The 17,254-nt window shown below is 41.6% G+C and overlaps 1 protein-coding gene across 2 annotated transcripts in view; it reads right to left on the bottom strand.

Annotated features, from left to right (window-relative positions):
- Nucleotides 1–17,254, bottom strand: part of LOC114447828 (neurexin-1a-like) — a 212,632-nt gene that overhangs the window by 124,796 nt on the left and 70,582 nt on the right. For both annotated transcript variants that reach the window (XM_028424324.1, XM_028424325.1), the window contains 4 exons: nt 15,416–15,439; nt 14,182–14,343; nt 10,270–10,711; nt 4,968–5,351 (listed from right to left, as the gene is read on the bottom strand). In XM_028424324.1, coding sequence (XP_028280125.1) covers nt 4,968–5,351; nt 10,270–10,711; nt 14,182–14,343; nt 15,416–15,439 — 1,012 coding nt within the window. The remainder of the gene's footprint in view (nt 1–4,967; nt 5,352–10,269; nt 10,712–14,181; nt 14,344–15,415; nt 15,440–17,254) is intronic.

Here is a 17,254-nt window from a genome sequence, read left to right as displayed (position 1 = left end):
CATGTTTAATATTAAAATAAATTGAGAGGACTGAAGCTGGTGCTTCTGTCTGTGCCAGCCCAACAGGAGGCTGTCAGAGGGGAGATGGAGCATAACAAACTAAACCACACATTCATTTTCTGTCTTGTAAACCACAATGCAACATTGTTTTCTGACTTTCACAAGAAAATAAGGCATGATTTGAGGAGGGTGGGGGCACTTTCACAGACAAATAAAGCTGTGCTACTAACAAGAAGGGAGGGTAGGTAATGGCGGACAGGCACACAGTCCTCCCTGAAATCTCCCTCAAGGAGAACAGGCTCTGCAGGAAGGGAGAGCTGTCAGCCGCATGTCATATAGGATTGCGATGTCCCACAGTATCAGGGCAGCAGGCTCAGCCCAGTTCAGAACTTGCTGGAAAACAACTGCCAAAGACTTGTGGAAAATGTATGTTCAACATCCATAATAAACAGGAAGAAATGGCTTAGAGATATCATAAATAATTCAAGGCAGCTCATGTCTTCTTCACTGCAGCCTTCTTTGAGAATCTTAGTGTACACAATCCAAGAGATGGACTCGCTGGCTATTAAAAGTGTGACAACAGCCTGCCAAGCTGGCTGAGTGGATTTCTAGAGACAGGGAAAACTACTTTCTCTCTATACAGAAAAGAGGTGGCTGCATCATGGGCCAACTTCACATCTGCTGCTCTGTGACCATACGGCAACTTTATTGGAGCTACGAAATGAGAGCAAAGATAGAAATAGATCAGTTCAGAGTGGCGGAATGTGCAACTTCAGCTCGTACTATCAGCAAATGCACGCAACAGCCAAGATAGTAAAGATTTAGTATGCATGCATTAGATGTTTCAGCCCATTGAAGATATTACATGACAATTACCATTTAGTTTAATGGTTGATCTTCAGACTTTGGGTTTTGCTGCTATTATCAGGCACATCAAAAAGCCCTACAGACCTTGACAGAGATTGTTAGATTAATCGAACATTATCTTGCATGCTTAAACAAATGTGTTTATTTATTTCATTCCAGAGCCCGACCGTTGTTCCACAGCATGTGTTTACTACTACATATCCCCAGAAAATCAACCCCCTCCAGCACACTTACAGTCATTTTCCATGTTTTTCAACCAATTTTCTATGCATCTGTGTGCATGGCTTCAGGGCATGGGACAACCAGTTCTCTCTAATTTGTGACTATGTTCAAGTGTGGTGAATGGTGACTAACACAGTGTGCTGTCAAAAGGCATGGCTAAAACGTGTTTTAATGCTAAAACTCTTCCACATTCCCCTTTTAGGGCATTTCACAATTATGCAATAACATTCTGCACCTCTTGGCTTTTGCTTCGGACCAATGGCGAATGGCTTTATGCTCTAAAAGGCAACAAATGTGCTCATAGAACCTAATTTACACTTTGATTTTATGTATTCTATTGTGCACTAGATACTAGCAATGTCATTCCAAACTACTCAAATGACTCCCAAGCAGGTAAAAGCACTGTACAGCTTCAGCTTACACGTGCACATCAGCATGTTGTATATATCTCTGACTGGTTAAGCATACTTGTGTATCGATCTGTGTATTGATCATCTGCATCGCAGGTACGTGTATGTAAATGTCCATGCACAGATCTTGTCCGTCTGATGTAACGCAGATGCTGTCAGCGTTGGAATCCAGCTTGTCATGTCTCATTAGAGAATGTGTGCATGTGCTCCAAAGCACCTACTGCACCATCTGGGAGGCTGCTTTAGCCTCACACTGCAGGACTAATATTTGGGCTAATTAGCAACTGGAGGAACAATGAAGGGGAAGACATTTGGGATGCAAGGGGGGAAATTGCTTTGTCTGCTTAATTAAAATGCCTCAAAATAGGGCGAATAGCTCCATGGTTCTCCTCCGAAGCTCCACCTCCTGTTCCTTCCCCTCCTTGTTGTCCTCCTCCTCTGCCATATGCAGTAGCTGTATTTTGCCACCGGGTGGTACACCATGCATGGATAAGTGAGAGCTGGGGTAATTCTTTTGACAGCTCCTCGGCCTGCTGGTGCCTGCTTCATCCTACCAGTGCAGAAGCAATCTGGAGCCATCAAAACAGCTGGCAGCACGCCAGAGCCCATCCTCCGTACCACTGCTCCCACTCACACTCTCGCTAATGCCAGTCTTATACACAAGAGCAGAAGCAGCCAGAAAACAAGAGTCGGACAGACGAGTCGAGACACAAGAAGACACTAGAGTCGCAGCGGGGGTCATAGTGGCGGAAATCTCTGCTCAATGTGAAGCAGTTTCAGACGCAGCTGCATGTTTTCTGCTTTTGTTTTTAGAGTGGATTTTAGAATCAAAGAACACTCTCTGGATAAGTAATTATCTTCCTGAAGAGGAATGATCTGTATCCCTTGCCCACTCCACCTCCCTCATGTACTATGCCCTAATTCCTGTCAACTCATTAGCTAGAATGGAACTGCACATGTGGAAAATCAGAGCAGCACAGAGACCAGCCCAACTGATCATCAGAGATGGAAATTTACTGTCTTTTTTTTTGCATTATTTATTTTTCCTTTCAAGCTAAACATTCATTTTCTCCCGGTGGCTGTCACCTGTCATAACAATTAACACAGCCAAACTGTTACGATAAAAAAAACACAGAGCATGTGCCCTGGATCGTTTTGTTGCCATTTGACTCAGCAGGTTTCTATCTTCATTCAGTCATTTTGTGAACATCTCGGTTACACAGGATGTTTAGGATCGGGATGTTTAGCATGTTTCCCTTTTTCTTGAGGTGAAAGCATTGCAGAACAGCAGAGGCACACGTAGAGATGACACATGTAGCTGCGTGGGATGTGATACATCTCAACTGGAGTTGATTTTTTTCAGATGAGAGAACCTGTTCCTGCTGTTGTCCCTGCGCAGATGTATCACGCTGTGATAACAGTGTCACATGCTCGGGCTCTTTTTGACATTTGCCTTGATTATGCATATGTTAAGTGTTTTCACTCATTTGCTGCTTTTGCGCTGTTAAGATTTTCACGATGAAGACTTTACATATTGCAGGAAGACGACAGCCTGTAGTTATATAATGTATGTAAGGATAAAAATACCTTTGTTGGCTGATGTAAACACATTTAAAAACATTTTATGATGCCACTCATGTATGACTAAATTCACCATTTAATGGACGTCTAATACAAAGGTAATATTTCAGTTCTTTTTAGCATAAGAACTATACATCCGACAGATTTATTAACTTTATCTGATTATGTAAATGACCATGAAATTCAAATATTTAGAATAATTGCCTGAGAGCTGACCATATTAGCAAGTGGAGGATTTGGATTCCACACACAGCTGGTTGTTGTCTTAATCGAGCTAGCTTTCAATCAAAGAAGTCAAAGGGCAATCCTCTAGTCTAAAAGGCCAGCAAGCTCAAGCTGAACATGCAGACAGGCAGGATCATGCTGAGCTCCGCCGTCACTCAAACACATACATATAAATCTCCCTTATTAAATCAGCATAGAAAATTCATTTTCACTCCTTCCACTTAGTGAGATTACTCACATGGTAACAACAAAATACTGAAGGATTTGCCATGGATTTTGTAGGTCAGCTTATCTAAGGTCTGTGAAGAAATACATGGTGATCACAGTAACAGCAAGTATGTGGATTTGACTCTCGATGATACTTGAGACATCATAAAAATGCTGTTTAAATAATCAGTCTAACCCGAGGCTGGTGCATCACAAAGGTCACAACAAACGAACCAATAAGATGCAGCAATGACACAGTGCTTGTGTTTCACTGGCTCCCTTGTGTCGTGTACTCAGACAAAAAGCAGCCACAGCTCTCATAGATGGAGACAGAAAACTAATGAGGAAAGCTGCTGTGTTTAAATCAGCTCTTGTCAAGTGGATTGATAATGCCCCCTTTAGCTGGTCCTCAGCCCTTTGCATCATATATTTATATAACACATAGTGTCTACAAATTAGGTGTGTGCCATACCAAAAAAAAAAAGACATGGTGACATTCGACATTTTTTTCTCGCTTGTTTTTAGTCATCATGCTAGCTAACTTCGCCTTCAAACAGATACACAGTTGTGTGAGTGCAGCTGAGGCTTTACACAGCATTGTAGGTCAATGTTAGCATGCTGAGTGTGAATCAATGCCATGCAACAATAATGTGATTTTTTTTGCATTTCAGGCAATGAAAGCAGGGAAAAGGAACAAAAATAGGATGTAATAATTAGCTGCATAACTCTCTCCGTGTGGCTGGTGTCTTAACATGAGCATCAATAAAAATCTCTTCTTTCTACATAATGAGTTCCTTCGGAGTCAGCGGTACATGTGCTCCAGCTTAGCCATATAGCTCTAACATTTCTCAGTGTGACACTCACTTCTTCTATTTCTCTTCTCTGGAGGAGAGACGGATAAGTATTCTGCACCAGGTCTGGTCATGAGCGAGTGGTTTGATGAGGCAAATGGTTAGCAGAAGACAGCCAATTTACAGGCTAGTGTGCATGGTGGACGTGACCAGCAGCGTCTCAGTGGTGCATCAGTCACCTGCCACTCAACGTAGTCGAACATCAGCCCTTCGTATCCAGGCTCATTCTGCTGTGGCTTCACATGCAGACTTTTTTTTCCCCCTTATATTACTTTCAACGTGCTGTTTGAGAGCTGTTGATGTTCAACCATCAGCCAAGATAAAAAGACCACCTGCAGGCTTTCTTTCTGATGATGCTGTTCAACCTGAACTTTAAAGCAGTCCCTTTCAGACAAAGAATACTCTACTGTAGTGGATGTAATTAAAACTATCCTTTTTCGGCTTTTCTTTGATGTCAGGTATATTCACACTTTAATGATACCATGCATAGTGAGAAATCAGAGTGTCACTGTACAACACCGTCAACATTTCACACACTGACACAGACTGTGTCTACCAGACTAATGTGAGCTTCCCAACAAAGTAAGAGAAAAACAAGCTCTACCTCTTTCACAGGAGCGTCCCAGGTATCCGGTCCCAGAGCAGTCACACACGTAGCGGTTCCAGCCCTCTCTACAGATCCCGTTGTTTTGGCAGGGGTTGCTTAAGCACTGTTTGGGAGGTTCTTTAGAGCAGGAGGGCTTGACCCCTGCAGCCTTCTGGACCTCAGCCAGCCGTCGGACATCCTTACTCTGACCATCAATAAATAAATCTCGAATGCAACCCACGTAGCCATAGTTGAGCAGTGCTGTCCACACCTCAGTAGGGAACACCAGTCCCATTTTGTTCTCTGGCAGACCCCCGAGGTAGAGATTGTCATCCAAGTCCAGGATCTCACTTTCTCCAGGGGCTGTGTAGGCAGTACGGAGGGTATTGATAGATATGGTGCCTGAAAAATGAGACACAGTTGGAAAAAAAATGTTAGCGCTTTTTTTTCTGACCTACTTTGGGTTTATGGACATATTGACAGCTGTGTATTGCTTGCAGAAACACAAACATGTGATTTTAAAGGGTTTGATGAAGAAATTACCCTAATTAGTGTTATCCATCTGGACAGGGTCAGGATTTTCTTCATTTAGAATGACTGATGAGTGTTGATAAGACACATTAATCACAGGGCAGCTAGTCTATTAGTAGCCTAATCTAGGATCCCTAAGAGTATCCTCTCCATTTTCCTTGGATTTCCCATAATAAATCTCTTTTATCTCTAAAGCAGTGATCATAAAAACGAAAGTATTGCCCCCTTATCCTATCATTTTAGCCACCACAAAAAATAAAATAATGATAAATAAATAAACACAGTAGCCATCTATATCTATGTTCTATTTGAACTTGATTAAAGAACTGCTCTGTTTTTTCTACCACCCTGTCTTTCCTTCCGTTTGCCTCTGCGACACATAAACCTGCAGTGAGAGTTTGTGTGTTTCCCCCACCATGATTTATCACTCTCATTCAGGTTTAATTCTCGATCTTGAGCACGGTAAACAACAGCGGACATGACTGGACTGTAAAGTTGTGGAAAAGGAAGGCCTTACTGTTGAACTCAGACTGGGTAATTAATTTGTATATGGATCTGTTACTCTCAGTGCAGGAGCCATTGTGGACTTTAATTAATGGCGGCTGCCTTCACTGCCCGCATCCTCGTCCAGTAATCTATACACTGTGCTGCGGAGGAGTCGCACAGGCCGCTGCCTGGGGAGAGTGGCAGCAAAATAGCAGGGTGAGGATGCTCAAAAATAAAATTGCCATAAAGTCATAATTTACATTTTGAGTGGCAGATGCATGCCATGACAGATATGAAGGAGCTATTAGCTGATTGCCCCGGGCTAAATGGCAGAGTCCTAACTGCTTGTATGTGGGAGAGGAGTGTAGCTTTTAAGTTACTTTTCAAGTGAAAGTGTTTATGTTGGAAAAACAAGCCCTAAGCCACACATGGATTTCCAACAGGGCTGCCTGACACGTTTTAGAGACACATTAAACATCAAATGGGGCATTGCAGCTTCCATTAGTATGCATGAATGTACATATCACAATTAATTATACATATAATAAATATCTGCATTGTGATCTTTTAAAATCAAAGAAATTTTGCCACGGAAGGAAAAACAAATGCAGAATTTCCTCCATATGCGAATAATAATCTCTGCTATATGTTCTTTACAGCCAAGGTGAGTCGGCGTTCTTGCAAACGTGCTTGAGAGAGACAGCTAAGGACCTAGTGCACAATGATTAACCTGGTCCCACTAACATGTTCCAGCTCTTTTCTCTGGGTCCTGGCCCTAGGCATCTGTTCCGGTACTTTCTTGCCGCCACCCACTGCCCCTGCTCTCTCCAGCCACAGCTGTTGAGACTTCCAAGCTTTGCACACTTGGCATGGGCCACCCGTCACGCAGCCAGAACAGCTCCCTTCAGGTTATAGCTAACGAGCTCACTACATCAAACTCATTAGCGAGAAAACTTTTCTCAGAGTAGAGCAGGTGTCCAGCTGAAGAATGAACATCAGTGTGGTCAGCGTGAGAGAAGCATCCAATTTTTTCACAGGTCCCACCCTATGACAGGCAGTAGTAGGAAGTGTTTGTGGCATTATTCTGTGAATAATACATTCACAAAGTAAATACTGGAGTCATCATCAAGCTAATGGCCTCTTTAAATCCTGCAGTATCTATACTTAAATATTATTACAGTCATAAAACAGTAAACCGTAAGTCTACAGTAAGCACGTCTGTCTAAATTGATGCAAGTGGGACACAAGAGAAGATGTCAGCATCTCTCAGGCATCAGCTAAGAGTGCTCCACTCACTTGTCAAAGTCCTGTAAGGAAGTGTGTAAACACAGTCAAGCTATGTTAAGTCAGAAGGAAATATACAATCCCATGGGGACATGTACCATCACCATGCTTGCAGCATGGGAAACAACACACACACACACACACACACTGCAGGACTGCCTATGTTTGGAACATTATTCATAGCCAAAAGGGGACGTGGCTGTGTCTCTGTGAAGCATAAAAGAGGAGGAGATACCGAACAAGATGAGAACATGGAGATAAAGATGTCTGAAACGACAATGAGGGAGGGGTACGATGACAGATAACAAAACAGTAGATGAAGGAACACAGCAGGAAATAATGTACAAAATGTAGAAGGGTTGATCACAATCACAAAGATGGTGAAGATCAGCACTTCTGCTAACTTTACAACACTCAGACCACATTCCTGAGTCTCCCTTTTTCCTCTATAGTCTGACCTGTAAGTGGTACTCCATCATCAAACCTGAAGGCAGGGGTCCAAATGACAGCTCAGATCTCTCTCATACTTTCTGCATCAGCAGCCAGGCTCAACTTGGCATGATGTCCCCTAACCCCACTCACACATCCCCAAAACATGTTAGACAGGGGATTACTACAATCCAGTTAGAGCGATACGGCCAAATCTCTCTATGTGATTGGATTCTCTGTAGAGAGAGAAGCTTGTGAGTGGGCTATGAGGATGGGTGTCTACATGTGTGTGTGTGTATGTGTGCATGCCTCTGTTTGTGTACTGTATGCGTGTGCATGCTTGTGTGTGCACCAACAGGAAGTGAGGCTGCAACACAGCCATGTCCGTGTAATGTCTCTGATGAGTGACCCACAGCACTCCCAGCCCAGAAGCCCTCACTTAAAAGCAGAGTGTCTCTTAGCGTCTCTAATGCATTGAGGTTAGAAGATGCTCTCTGAGAGCAAGGGTCCATTTGCAGACTTGCTTCCTGCAGGAAGAGACGGGCAAACTAAATAGGGCAAGGATGATTATCCGCCATTGTCACGGCTGCAGGAATTGTTACACATGGAGGACCGGGCGGCAGATAATTATGTCTGGCTGTTGTGTTGCACTTTCGTTATGAGTGATGTGCTTGGTGGTGTGTATTAATAAAACATCTGACACACAGATGAAAAGTGTAGAGTACCATATGGTTGTGACTCATGCTCTCGGGGGACTGGTACATTCTTTTTTTATGTTTTTAAATTTACCTTAATTCTATCAAATATTAAAAAGGTGTAAGGAAATGGCACTAGAGTGTTTATCAGCCTGCCTGAGAGTGGCTAGCGGTACATCTTTTAGTTTAGCATCACATGACTTTTAAACCTGCATAATGTGTTATGTTCATTCAGCTCCCAGCTGACATTTTATCCAAATATCACAGTGTCAGTTATTCATGGTAGAAATAAATATAAAAGTCTCCATTTAGAAAAGCTATTGTGAACGTTTTTATATCGCCCTGTTTGCCAAATGTGCTATTTAATGCACCATTAACGTTACATGTATCCTAGGGGAATGGAAATCACATGAGGCCTATTCAGTACAAAGAAGATGCAAAAATTCCAACGCTTCCATTTGAGGTGCAGGGTACACATCATTACACACTGTAAACAATGGTGCATTGTTCAGTTTATAAAATCTAAAAAGATTTTAGATTTCAGAGAATGGCATAATTGGCTTAAATTAAAGATTAGCTAAACTAAAATTGGAACTGGCAAATTTGAAAATTGCTCAGTAATTTTAAAACTTGCCTCTGTGTTACTTTTCCCAAATGGGAAGTCATCATATTGCAGAGACCTTTTTATGTCCCATTTACACTCCAGTACATGAGTGTTGATGCCTCACACTTGAGGAGAGGAAGAAAAGTTATTCTGAAATGTCATTAGTGCACAGCTCAGCACAGCACTGTGCAGTAACTGTCTCAGTCCTGGGAGAGACCACCTCCTGTTTCCATGGAAACTTAGGCAGGGTAGACAGAGAGAACAGTGAGTAGAAAGAGCTTGATGAGCGCGCTCGAGGTTCTGTGAGCATGTGTTGATGTGTGCGTGTGTGCACTGTATGTAAGTGTGTGGGGGTGGATAGTAGGAGGTTACTAGACAGATAATGAACACAATCTAATTTCGAAAGACAGCATTTCTTATAGTTAGGTGTACCATAACTAAATGTTGTAGATTTGTGTTATTTGAGAAGTCACCTACAGTCTTCTTTTTCTTTAGATTAATCAAAGCCACTCAGCAGCGGCTCATCAAGCGAGAACACTGAAGCGGAATATGTCTAATTTTACATAAAACATGATTAATTCAGTTAAATGTGGAATTGTAGAGAAAAGCATGTGATTTTTTTTTGTCATTTTAAACACTGTATCTCAATTTAGAACTGCAACCCAGGATTGCTTTGGGGGTAATGAAACAGTTAATCTAATTTCCACCTCTTGAGATGGAGTGGAAAACATGGTCAAGGGGTATATCTAATTTGCAGTGTGACATTGCAGGGCCTTGGCTCTAAGCTCACACTAACAAATTGCTGCTTAGATAAGCAAATCAACAGGGACCAGAGCAGTTCAACCCAGGGTTTGAGGACACATTGTGAAAGGGGGCAAAAGTTATTTTGTGTCTGGAAGCATGACATCATCACCGCTATCTGCATAAGGGTTACCGCTATTGAAACATTCTCACATTAAATTTGAAGAAATGTTTACAGCATGATGGAGAAAAATAGGTTGAAGAGGTGGTGCAGTCTGTCCTGCATTAGGATGGATATTTACTTTCATAAAAACATACCCTTGACCCTGCAGTAGTGCTTTTGTTGCAGTTTAATAATTTACCCAGATGGTGCAAAGCAGAGCCATTTAAGTCTACAGTGGCCTTGGGAAGCTAGCATGCTGAAGCCAAACATGTGCTTTGTCAAGCTGGTGAAGATATTTTCCTGATTAGCTTCTATTTAGTCAATTATATTTGTGTTTGAAGGCCACCATAGCTGCAGCAACAGAAATCCACACTTATATATTGTTACCTGATCTTCCATCTCGCTGGAAGTCTACGTGGTACCACTCGCCATCATTGACTTTCTTATTGACCGCCCTGGTCTTTGTGGTTCCTGAGCCCATGTCCAGCAACAAGTACAGGTGGCCATCCAGCATCTCAATAGCAAAGAAATCCACCTTAAGAGTCTGGGGATTCTTGGAGTCCTTTGGCTGCTGCTTGGGCTTGCCATGGCTGAAAAGGAGGAGGCCATTTGGCTCTGTGGTGCGGAAATCAAAGGAAATGGAACCCGTCTTCTTTGCATTCCACTTGTTGAGGACGATAAAAGACTCGGGTGTCTCAAATGTGATGGGGTCTAAAGTGGCCACATTCTCACATTTGAAGGCCACAGTTCCGTGGATCTTCATCTTGGGGTCACCCTGCTTGGCCAGCCTTGACAACTCAAGTCTCACATCGTTGTTTTTGTACACAACCTGAATTGGGATTAGAGAAGGAAAATTATTCTCACAACTGTAGCATATTGAATACTTTGCAGAATGTAAAAATAACAGTAAATCTTAGAACTACACAACAGCTGCCTGTGTGACATTTCACCCCCTGTCATAATCTGGGTTTTCATGCCTCAACCATTGGTCATCTCATCACATTGCACCTATGCGTGAGAAGCTGTGTCTGCGTGGCACCAAATGTCACTCACATCACCCTGCTTTCATTGCTCTCCATCTGAAGCCTTCACAACAAGTGCTTAGTGTGCTGTGTTATTTGTCAACTGCAGTAAGAGACAGCCTGGAGTACAAAAACAATTGTTATAAATATTAGAAACAAATCATATCTGTTGGGATTAGAGTGTTAGAGTGTTAAATCTAAACTAGTGCCTTGATTGCAGGTGTTGTGTAAAATGCTGATTGATGTCCCAGTTGGAGTCTGTGATTAGAATAAAAGTGGGCAGATGATGGATGTGTCCATCTAGACGAAGGTAAAAAGGAGTTTGTGAGCTCAGATATACATGTTGTAACTTTCACTCTGCAGTACACGATTTAGAAAACTGTTCAAATTACAATCTGCATATTACTTTGCACAGACTGACTAAAGTAGCTACAATTTGTGGCACTAAATGGCACACTGTTAAAATCAAACAGGAATGCTACTGTAATTGGCAACAGCCATAACCTTGTCATTATCCAATCTCCATAATGAAGTGTGAGTATCTTCTGTTGTAGTGCAGCTGTAATAGCAAGTAATCCTCTGTCTTATTTACTTCTAATTTCCATATGAGAAGTTAATTAAAGTTTTTCATTCAGCCCGGTCATTGTATTTTTACCAGAAAAACACAATGCATGCGGGTAAGTATGATGTGCCAATCTGCCTGCCACGCTAGCTTTATGGGAAAAAAAACAAATATGTCAAAGGTGCAGCAAGCAGAAGGATAAAGGAGCAACCAATATTAAACAGCAACCCCCCCAGGGCCAAAGGCACAGTCGATAATTCCTTCAACACTGTTCTAGTAGTAGTAATTGGTAGATAAGGTTATCAAGTGATGGATAGCCCCATTATGGCTACAGCATGTGTATTTGCATAACAAAGGAGTGTAATGGTGGATCTATATTGCTTCCATTGGGCCAAATGAAATGAGTTACAGCTGTGGAAAACACTAGCCATGTTTTTTATTTGCTGTCATCCTGAGCATTCACCTGAAAATGGGGACACCTCCGATGGGATTGCATTTGCATGGAGCATTATGTTTATCACTGAGTCAGATCTGCTGCGTCTAACTGTTCAGGTAGATGGAGTTCATAGCGGTGCATCGGAATTAGGTAAGCGCAGGTTTAGCTTCTTGTAAATGCTTTGTGACTGACTGTATCAGGCTGCATTTAGCTGGAAAGAAATCAGGAAACAGATAATGCCAAGCTTTTATTTCCACATCTTTATCTGCACATCTATCTGCAAAGAATGTAAAAAAGGAGTAAAAAGAATAAATGATAATATCTCTGCCTGCTGGACTTGAGTCATGCAGACAAAGGTGCGACAGATACAGCCAATAAACCTAAATCAATTCTTTATAGTCAAGACAAAGGGCACCTTTCTGAGTCAAAGAAGCTTTTGGTCTGAGCTACGACTGGCGCTGTGTTGGTAGCACTGCACTAATTTGTCATCAAACTAGGCCTGTGACAACTGAGCTATTACTGCACCACCGTTTGTTTTGCCATCAGAACCATCAGGCAGGCGTGGCAACTCAGACTAGAATCTGCACACAAATACTGCAACAAACCACTTGGGGACATGCCATCAATCAGATCCCACAACACATGCTGTTAAACCACCGCTCATATGCTATCACAATATTCTCAGAGGCTGACCTCTGTTTAATTCAACAGGCTGGAGGAGATGATGCATTGCACTTGTCAGTGTAGTAAATAAATTAAAAGTCTACTAAAACAGAGCAACTATGGATTTTGAAGTATATGGGCTTAGTCTTTTTTAGTTGTTATTGACGTCTCTATTTGTCTGGTAAGACAATATAAGGAATATTAAATGATCCCATGAGCAAATAAAAGAGGGAACATTCAGTCTGTCTCATATCTCTGGGGAACTATCACAGCTCTGCACCATATTTAAAAGTTTCTGAGCAGTTCAATATATTGATCTTTGGACAGTGAGATCAGCCTCCACAGTTAGGGCAGGCCAGCAGCTCAGTGGTGTGGATGATGATGCTCGGGCTGCACTGCTTCCATCCGTGTTCCATCCCGTCTGCAGCACCCCAAAGACACGTAGTTAACTGAAACAGTCCCCTTAACATCCAGGCTTCTAATGAGCTGTACATGATGTGTAGACATGTGGTCCACACCCTGTCTGCTCATTAAACTGAGCTGCCTCAGACCTCTCTCAGAGGTTCCACTCAGGCTGACCGCCTGCACTTGAGGTAAGACACAATATGTGGGACACCAAAGAAGAAAGACGAGTTGCAAAAAAGAGAAAGAAAAAAACGAAGGGAGGCCACTGAGGAAAAGGGGAAACAGCTTTTGAAATTACAAGATAAATGAATGAATCATTTTGCAGTACTTTGGAGATCCACCTGGTAGATGTCTTTGTATATCCCCAGTGGCTTCTGAAGCAAACGCTTTGGGTCAGTATCCCCATTAACCAGCAAAAACAAAAAAACAATGAAAGGTATAACTTATGGACCTTCTGGTGGAGAAATTGCTTGCCTTTCTCTCTCTCTCTCTCTCTCTAGGGATCACACACAACATGCTTCTTGAGTACTAATACATGACCAGAGGGGCGAGTGACAAATGACATAATTCATTGTAAGTCATAAGCCAGATTCAGATGGCTCATTACACCATGAGCTTCTAGGATACACAATGTTTTAGTCAATACATCATCTGAAAGCATATATGTCAACCTGATGTACCTCTCTGCACCTGGGTCTGCCAGAAGCCTCATACTGCACATTTCTAGCACTTTGAAGTTGCATTTGTGTAAACACACTTACTACTGACATCAAACAGCAATAAGATTAGTCATTAGATAGGTGCTCTAAGATAATATCAGGCTGGTACAGCGTATTTCCCAACACTAGTGAGGTGTTAACTGTGTCAGTTGCCTGCCTGCTCATGAAAATTCAACTCCCTGATCTCAGGATCAGTGCTTCTCTTTGAAGTGCACCTGACAGAATTGTATGAAGTCTGATGCACCAGTTATGTGTGTGTGTGTGTTTGTGTTTGTGTAACATTATATGTATACTGAGAGGGCAAAATTTGTGTCAGAAAAAGTTTGTGTCAGGCTATGTGAGGGAAAAGAGGAGAAACAAACTAAAGCATAGTGCTAAGGATAAGACAGGTCAGTGTGTGGGTGGATCGGCCTGTTTTGGAGACTTGAGGGTGAAGCCAGTCATAATCTGTACACCCACCAGCCACAGAGTTCTCACAGAAGTGGTGTTTACCTCCTTGAGGCAGCCCATGAAGTTGTTGCTGACTGGAGATCCAGGCAGGTCAGCTGTGCTAGGACTCCCTCCAACATAGAAAAAGTCGTCAGAACCTAGCATGGTGTAGTCTTCTTGTGTATAACCTGTGGTGGTCAGAATCCCATCCACGGATATTGTTACCTAGACAACAAAGCACAGGGAAAGGACATGCTCTACTCAGACAGCCTATAGACTGCAAAGTTATTGTCTTTCTTTGCTGCTGTCTATGACTTCCTGTATTTACTTATTCCAAAACCCATTTTCATGTCTGTTTTTTATTGTCTTTTTTCTTGTTTTTTATTATTATTTTGTCCAGTTTGATTAGTAGCAAGACCTTAAGCCTTCAAAGGATGGCTATTCTAGGTAGTTAGTATTCGAGTTAGTAAACTGCCCATACTACAGTGTTAGTATTGCCCCTAGTGCAACTTAAAAGTACTTTAGCAGACACAAAAATGGTGTTAGTAAAATGTTATCTAGGTTAGTTTAACTATTATTCCATATTAGTACGTCCAGCAGTTCTATAAAAGAAATCAGAACGTGCCACTAGGTTAGAGAGGGAGCACATGCTATGAAAACACAATCACCTTTCAGCACAGGACAAAGACAGAGGGTATTAGAGAAAACAACAGCATGCATGCACTAGGCTTTTCTTTTTGTTTATGAGCATACAAAAAGAAAATGTTTTCCAATTTGTTTATCAGTTTTTTGACACTCGCCACAGTGTCAGATCAGATGCATGCAAAGTTATGAACACTTCACAAAGAGAAATAAGAAAGCACCAGAAAAGAAATGACACAGCTCAACTGTCACGTCCATCTTGACAAATGGGCAGTGTGACATTTGTGACACATAAGCTCATGCCATGCAAAGTGAATGGGAATTCAACTGGCTGAGCCAAAGAGCATCAGGCCAGCCAGACAGGAGAGGGTCCTCAATATTAACCACAGCTTGATGCAAAAGGCTCGAAATGATGCTCCTAAAAAGGTGAATCAAACAGAATTGGACAGGAGACAAGTGAAATAAAGAGGGTGAAACCAATAAATGAACTAAGAAATTAAAACGGATTCGAAAAGTAAGCAGAAGAGTACCAACCGCAATTTCCCTTTTTTTGTAAATGACGTCTACAGTAAAAAAAGAAAGAAAAGAAACACACGGCAAACCCAAACTAAGAAACAATTAGAATGATATCTACCGAACAATGTAGTTTGTTTACCATAGCGTGTCCAATGCCTGAGTGCTTTGTGGAAAAGGGGGGAGAAAGGAAATTAAAAACTGTGAACAGAATAACGACTGTTACTCAAATAATATATGATGGTCAATACTGTTAGTACATTGCTAAACGGCAAAAACCATACTGGTTAGTAGAATGACACATTCCATGAATGATGTTAGTTAGTTTCCGAAGCATGTTAGTAACATAGAGAAAAAAGGGCAAAATAAGTTTAACAAGAAAAAAGCAGACCGAGGAAATAACAGGAATGCTCCATAAGAGGTGCCAGAGCTCAACCAGTGACTCCCTGAGTTCTTCATGGTGCTTTTGCACCATTTTCTGTATGTGACCAGACCTCTGAGTTGCATTAAAAAAAGCCTTCTTACCCCAGTCCTGACAAAGGTTTATGACTGACAGACATCAAATGGTTTAAGAAAGAATGCCTAAAGCACATCAGTTGACCCTCTTTAGCAAAATCCCAAGTGAAAGACCGCGTTAAAGTTTTATTAGTTTATTGGTATTTGCGTTTGCCTTATTTTGTACTTGGTTTTAGTCTCCAGACCAATCCAGTGTATCTGACTTTGCAGCGCTCATACAATACTTTACCTCCGTTTGGTCTTATTGATGAACTTTAGGATCACTTTACTGCAATGAGACAAAGCAAAGAAGACCCTGACATAAAATGAGGAGGATGGTAACTTTGATTCCCCCGCAGAGCATGCACTCAGTATGCTTGGTTTTCTTTCACACTTTGAATGCAGTGGATGTTCAAGCTGGCTAGATCATTAGGTTTGCCAATAATCAATTTGCCGATTATGCAAAAGAAGCAGCTTTGGTGCTGAGGTGAAGATAAACATTTCCCACCAAATGAGCAGGAACAAATCTAGAGTTTCTGTTTAAATGATGTGCTTGTAAAGTATTGTAAACATATGAAGAGGTTAAACACAATCTAAAATCATAGATTCTAAAATCACATAGATTTTTAAAATATATGGTATTCTATATAACATAGTAAACCAAAACTGTCTAACAAGACCCATATTCTTGCTATGTAAAGTAGAATTGTTGCCTCAGAAAGACCTACTGTATGTTCAACATGTAAACATGCTGACCCTGAATGTGGCACCACTCTCATCCAAGATGTCATCACCTCCTTGACAGAGGCAGATCCTTCAGTTTTGTTTGTTTGGAGTAGTCTGCAAATAGCAATTTCTTCCACCTACATTCAGGGGTTAATCCCCAGAGTGGGTAATGTTTTACCTCAAAGTGGATAATGTTTTCTCATCATCCAGTTGAGTCAGCACTTTATCAGATTACAATCTTCAGTCAGGAGTTCCTGCTGTCCTGTTAAACAAGTGCTGTACCTGGAAGGGAATCTGGACAGGGTGTCCACAGTCATTGAACTCAGATGTAAAGCTAGGAATCAGTGCCACAGGTCAGGAGCATACCTATTATGCAGATATCTAGTCCAGTGATTGTGTTCCGTCTGTTCCTAAATTCGAAACTATACCTGTAAAATACCTTGGAGTACTGAAGAAACTCTCCATGTTCCATCATGACCTCAGCATACAGAATACTGTGCATCAAAGCTTAGGCTGAAATGCTGCCATTGTTGTGGTAACTTTTAGCTAACACCAAAGTGAAATTTCAACCTACAACATTTTCTGTAGCAGCTTTCATCAAATGACATCAGGGAGCTAGTTGTTACCATTAAAAATCACTGAGTAAGTGTCAATTTATAGTAGGTCCAACAGACTTGAACCTCTCACATGTACAGAAATGGTCTGCTAATAAAACTGTGTGCAACCACACCCCAGCCTACATTTTATTATACTCCCCTAG

This window comes from Parambassis ranga, chromosome 15 (assembly GCF_900634625.1).
Source record: "Parambassis ranga chromosome 15, fParRan2.1, whole genome shotgun sequence".
Taxonomy (NCBI): domain Eukaryota; kingdom Metazoa; phylum Chordata; class Actinopteri; family Ambassidae; genus Parambassis; species Parambassis ranga.
This window is presented reverse-complemented; position numbering and strand designations above follow the sequence as displayed.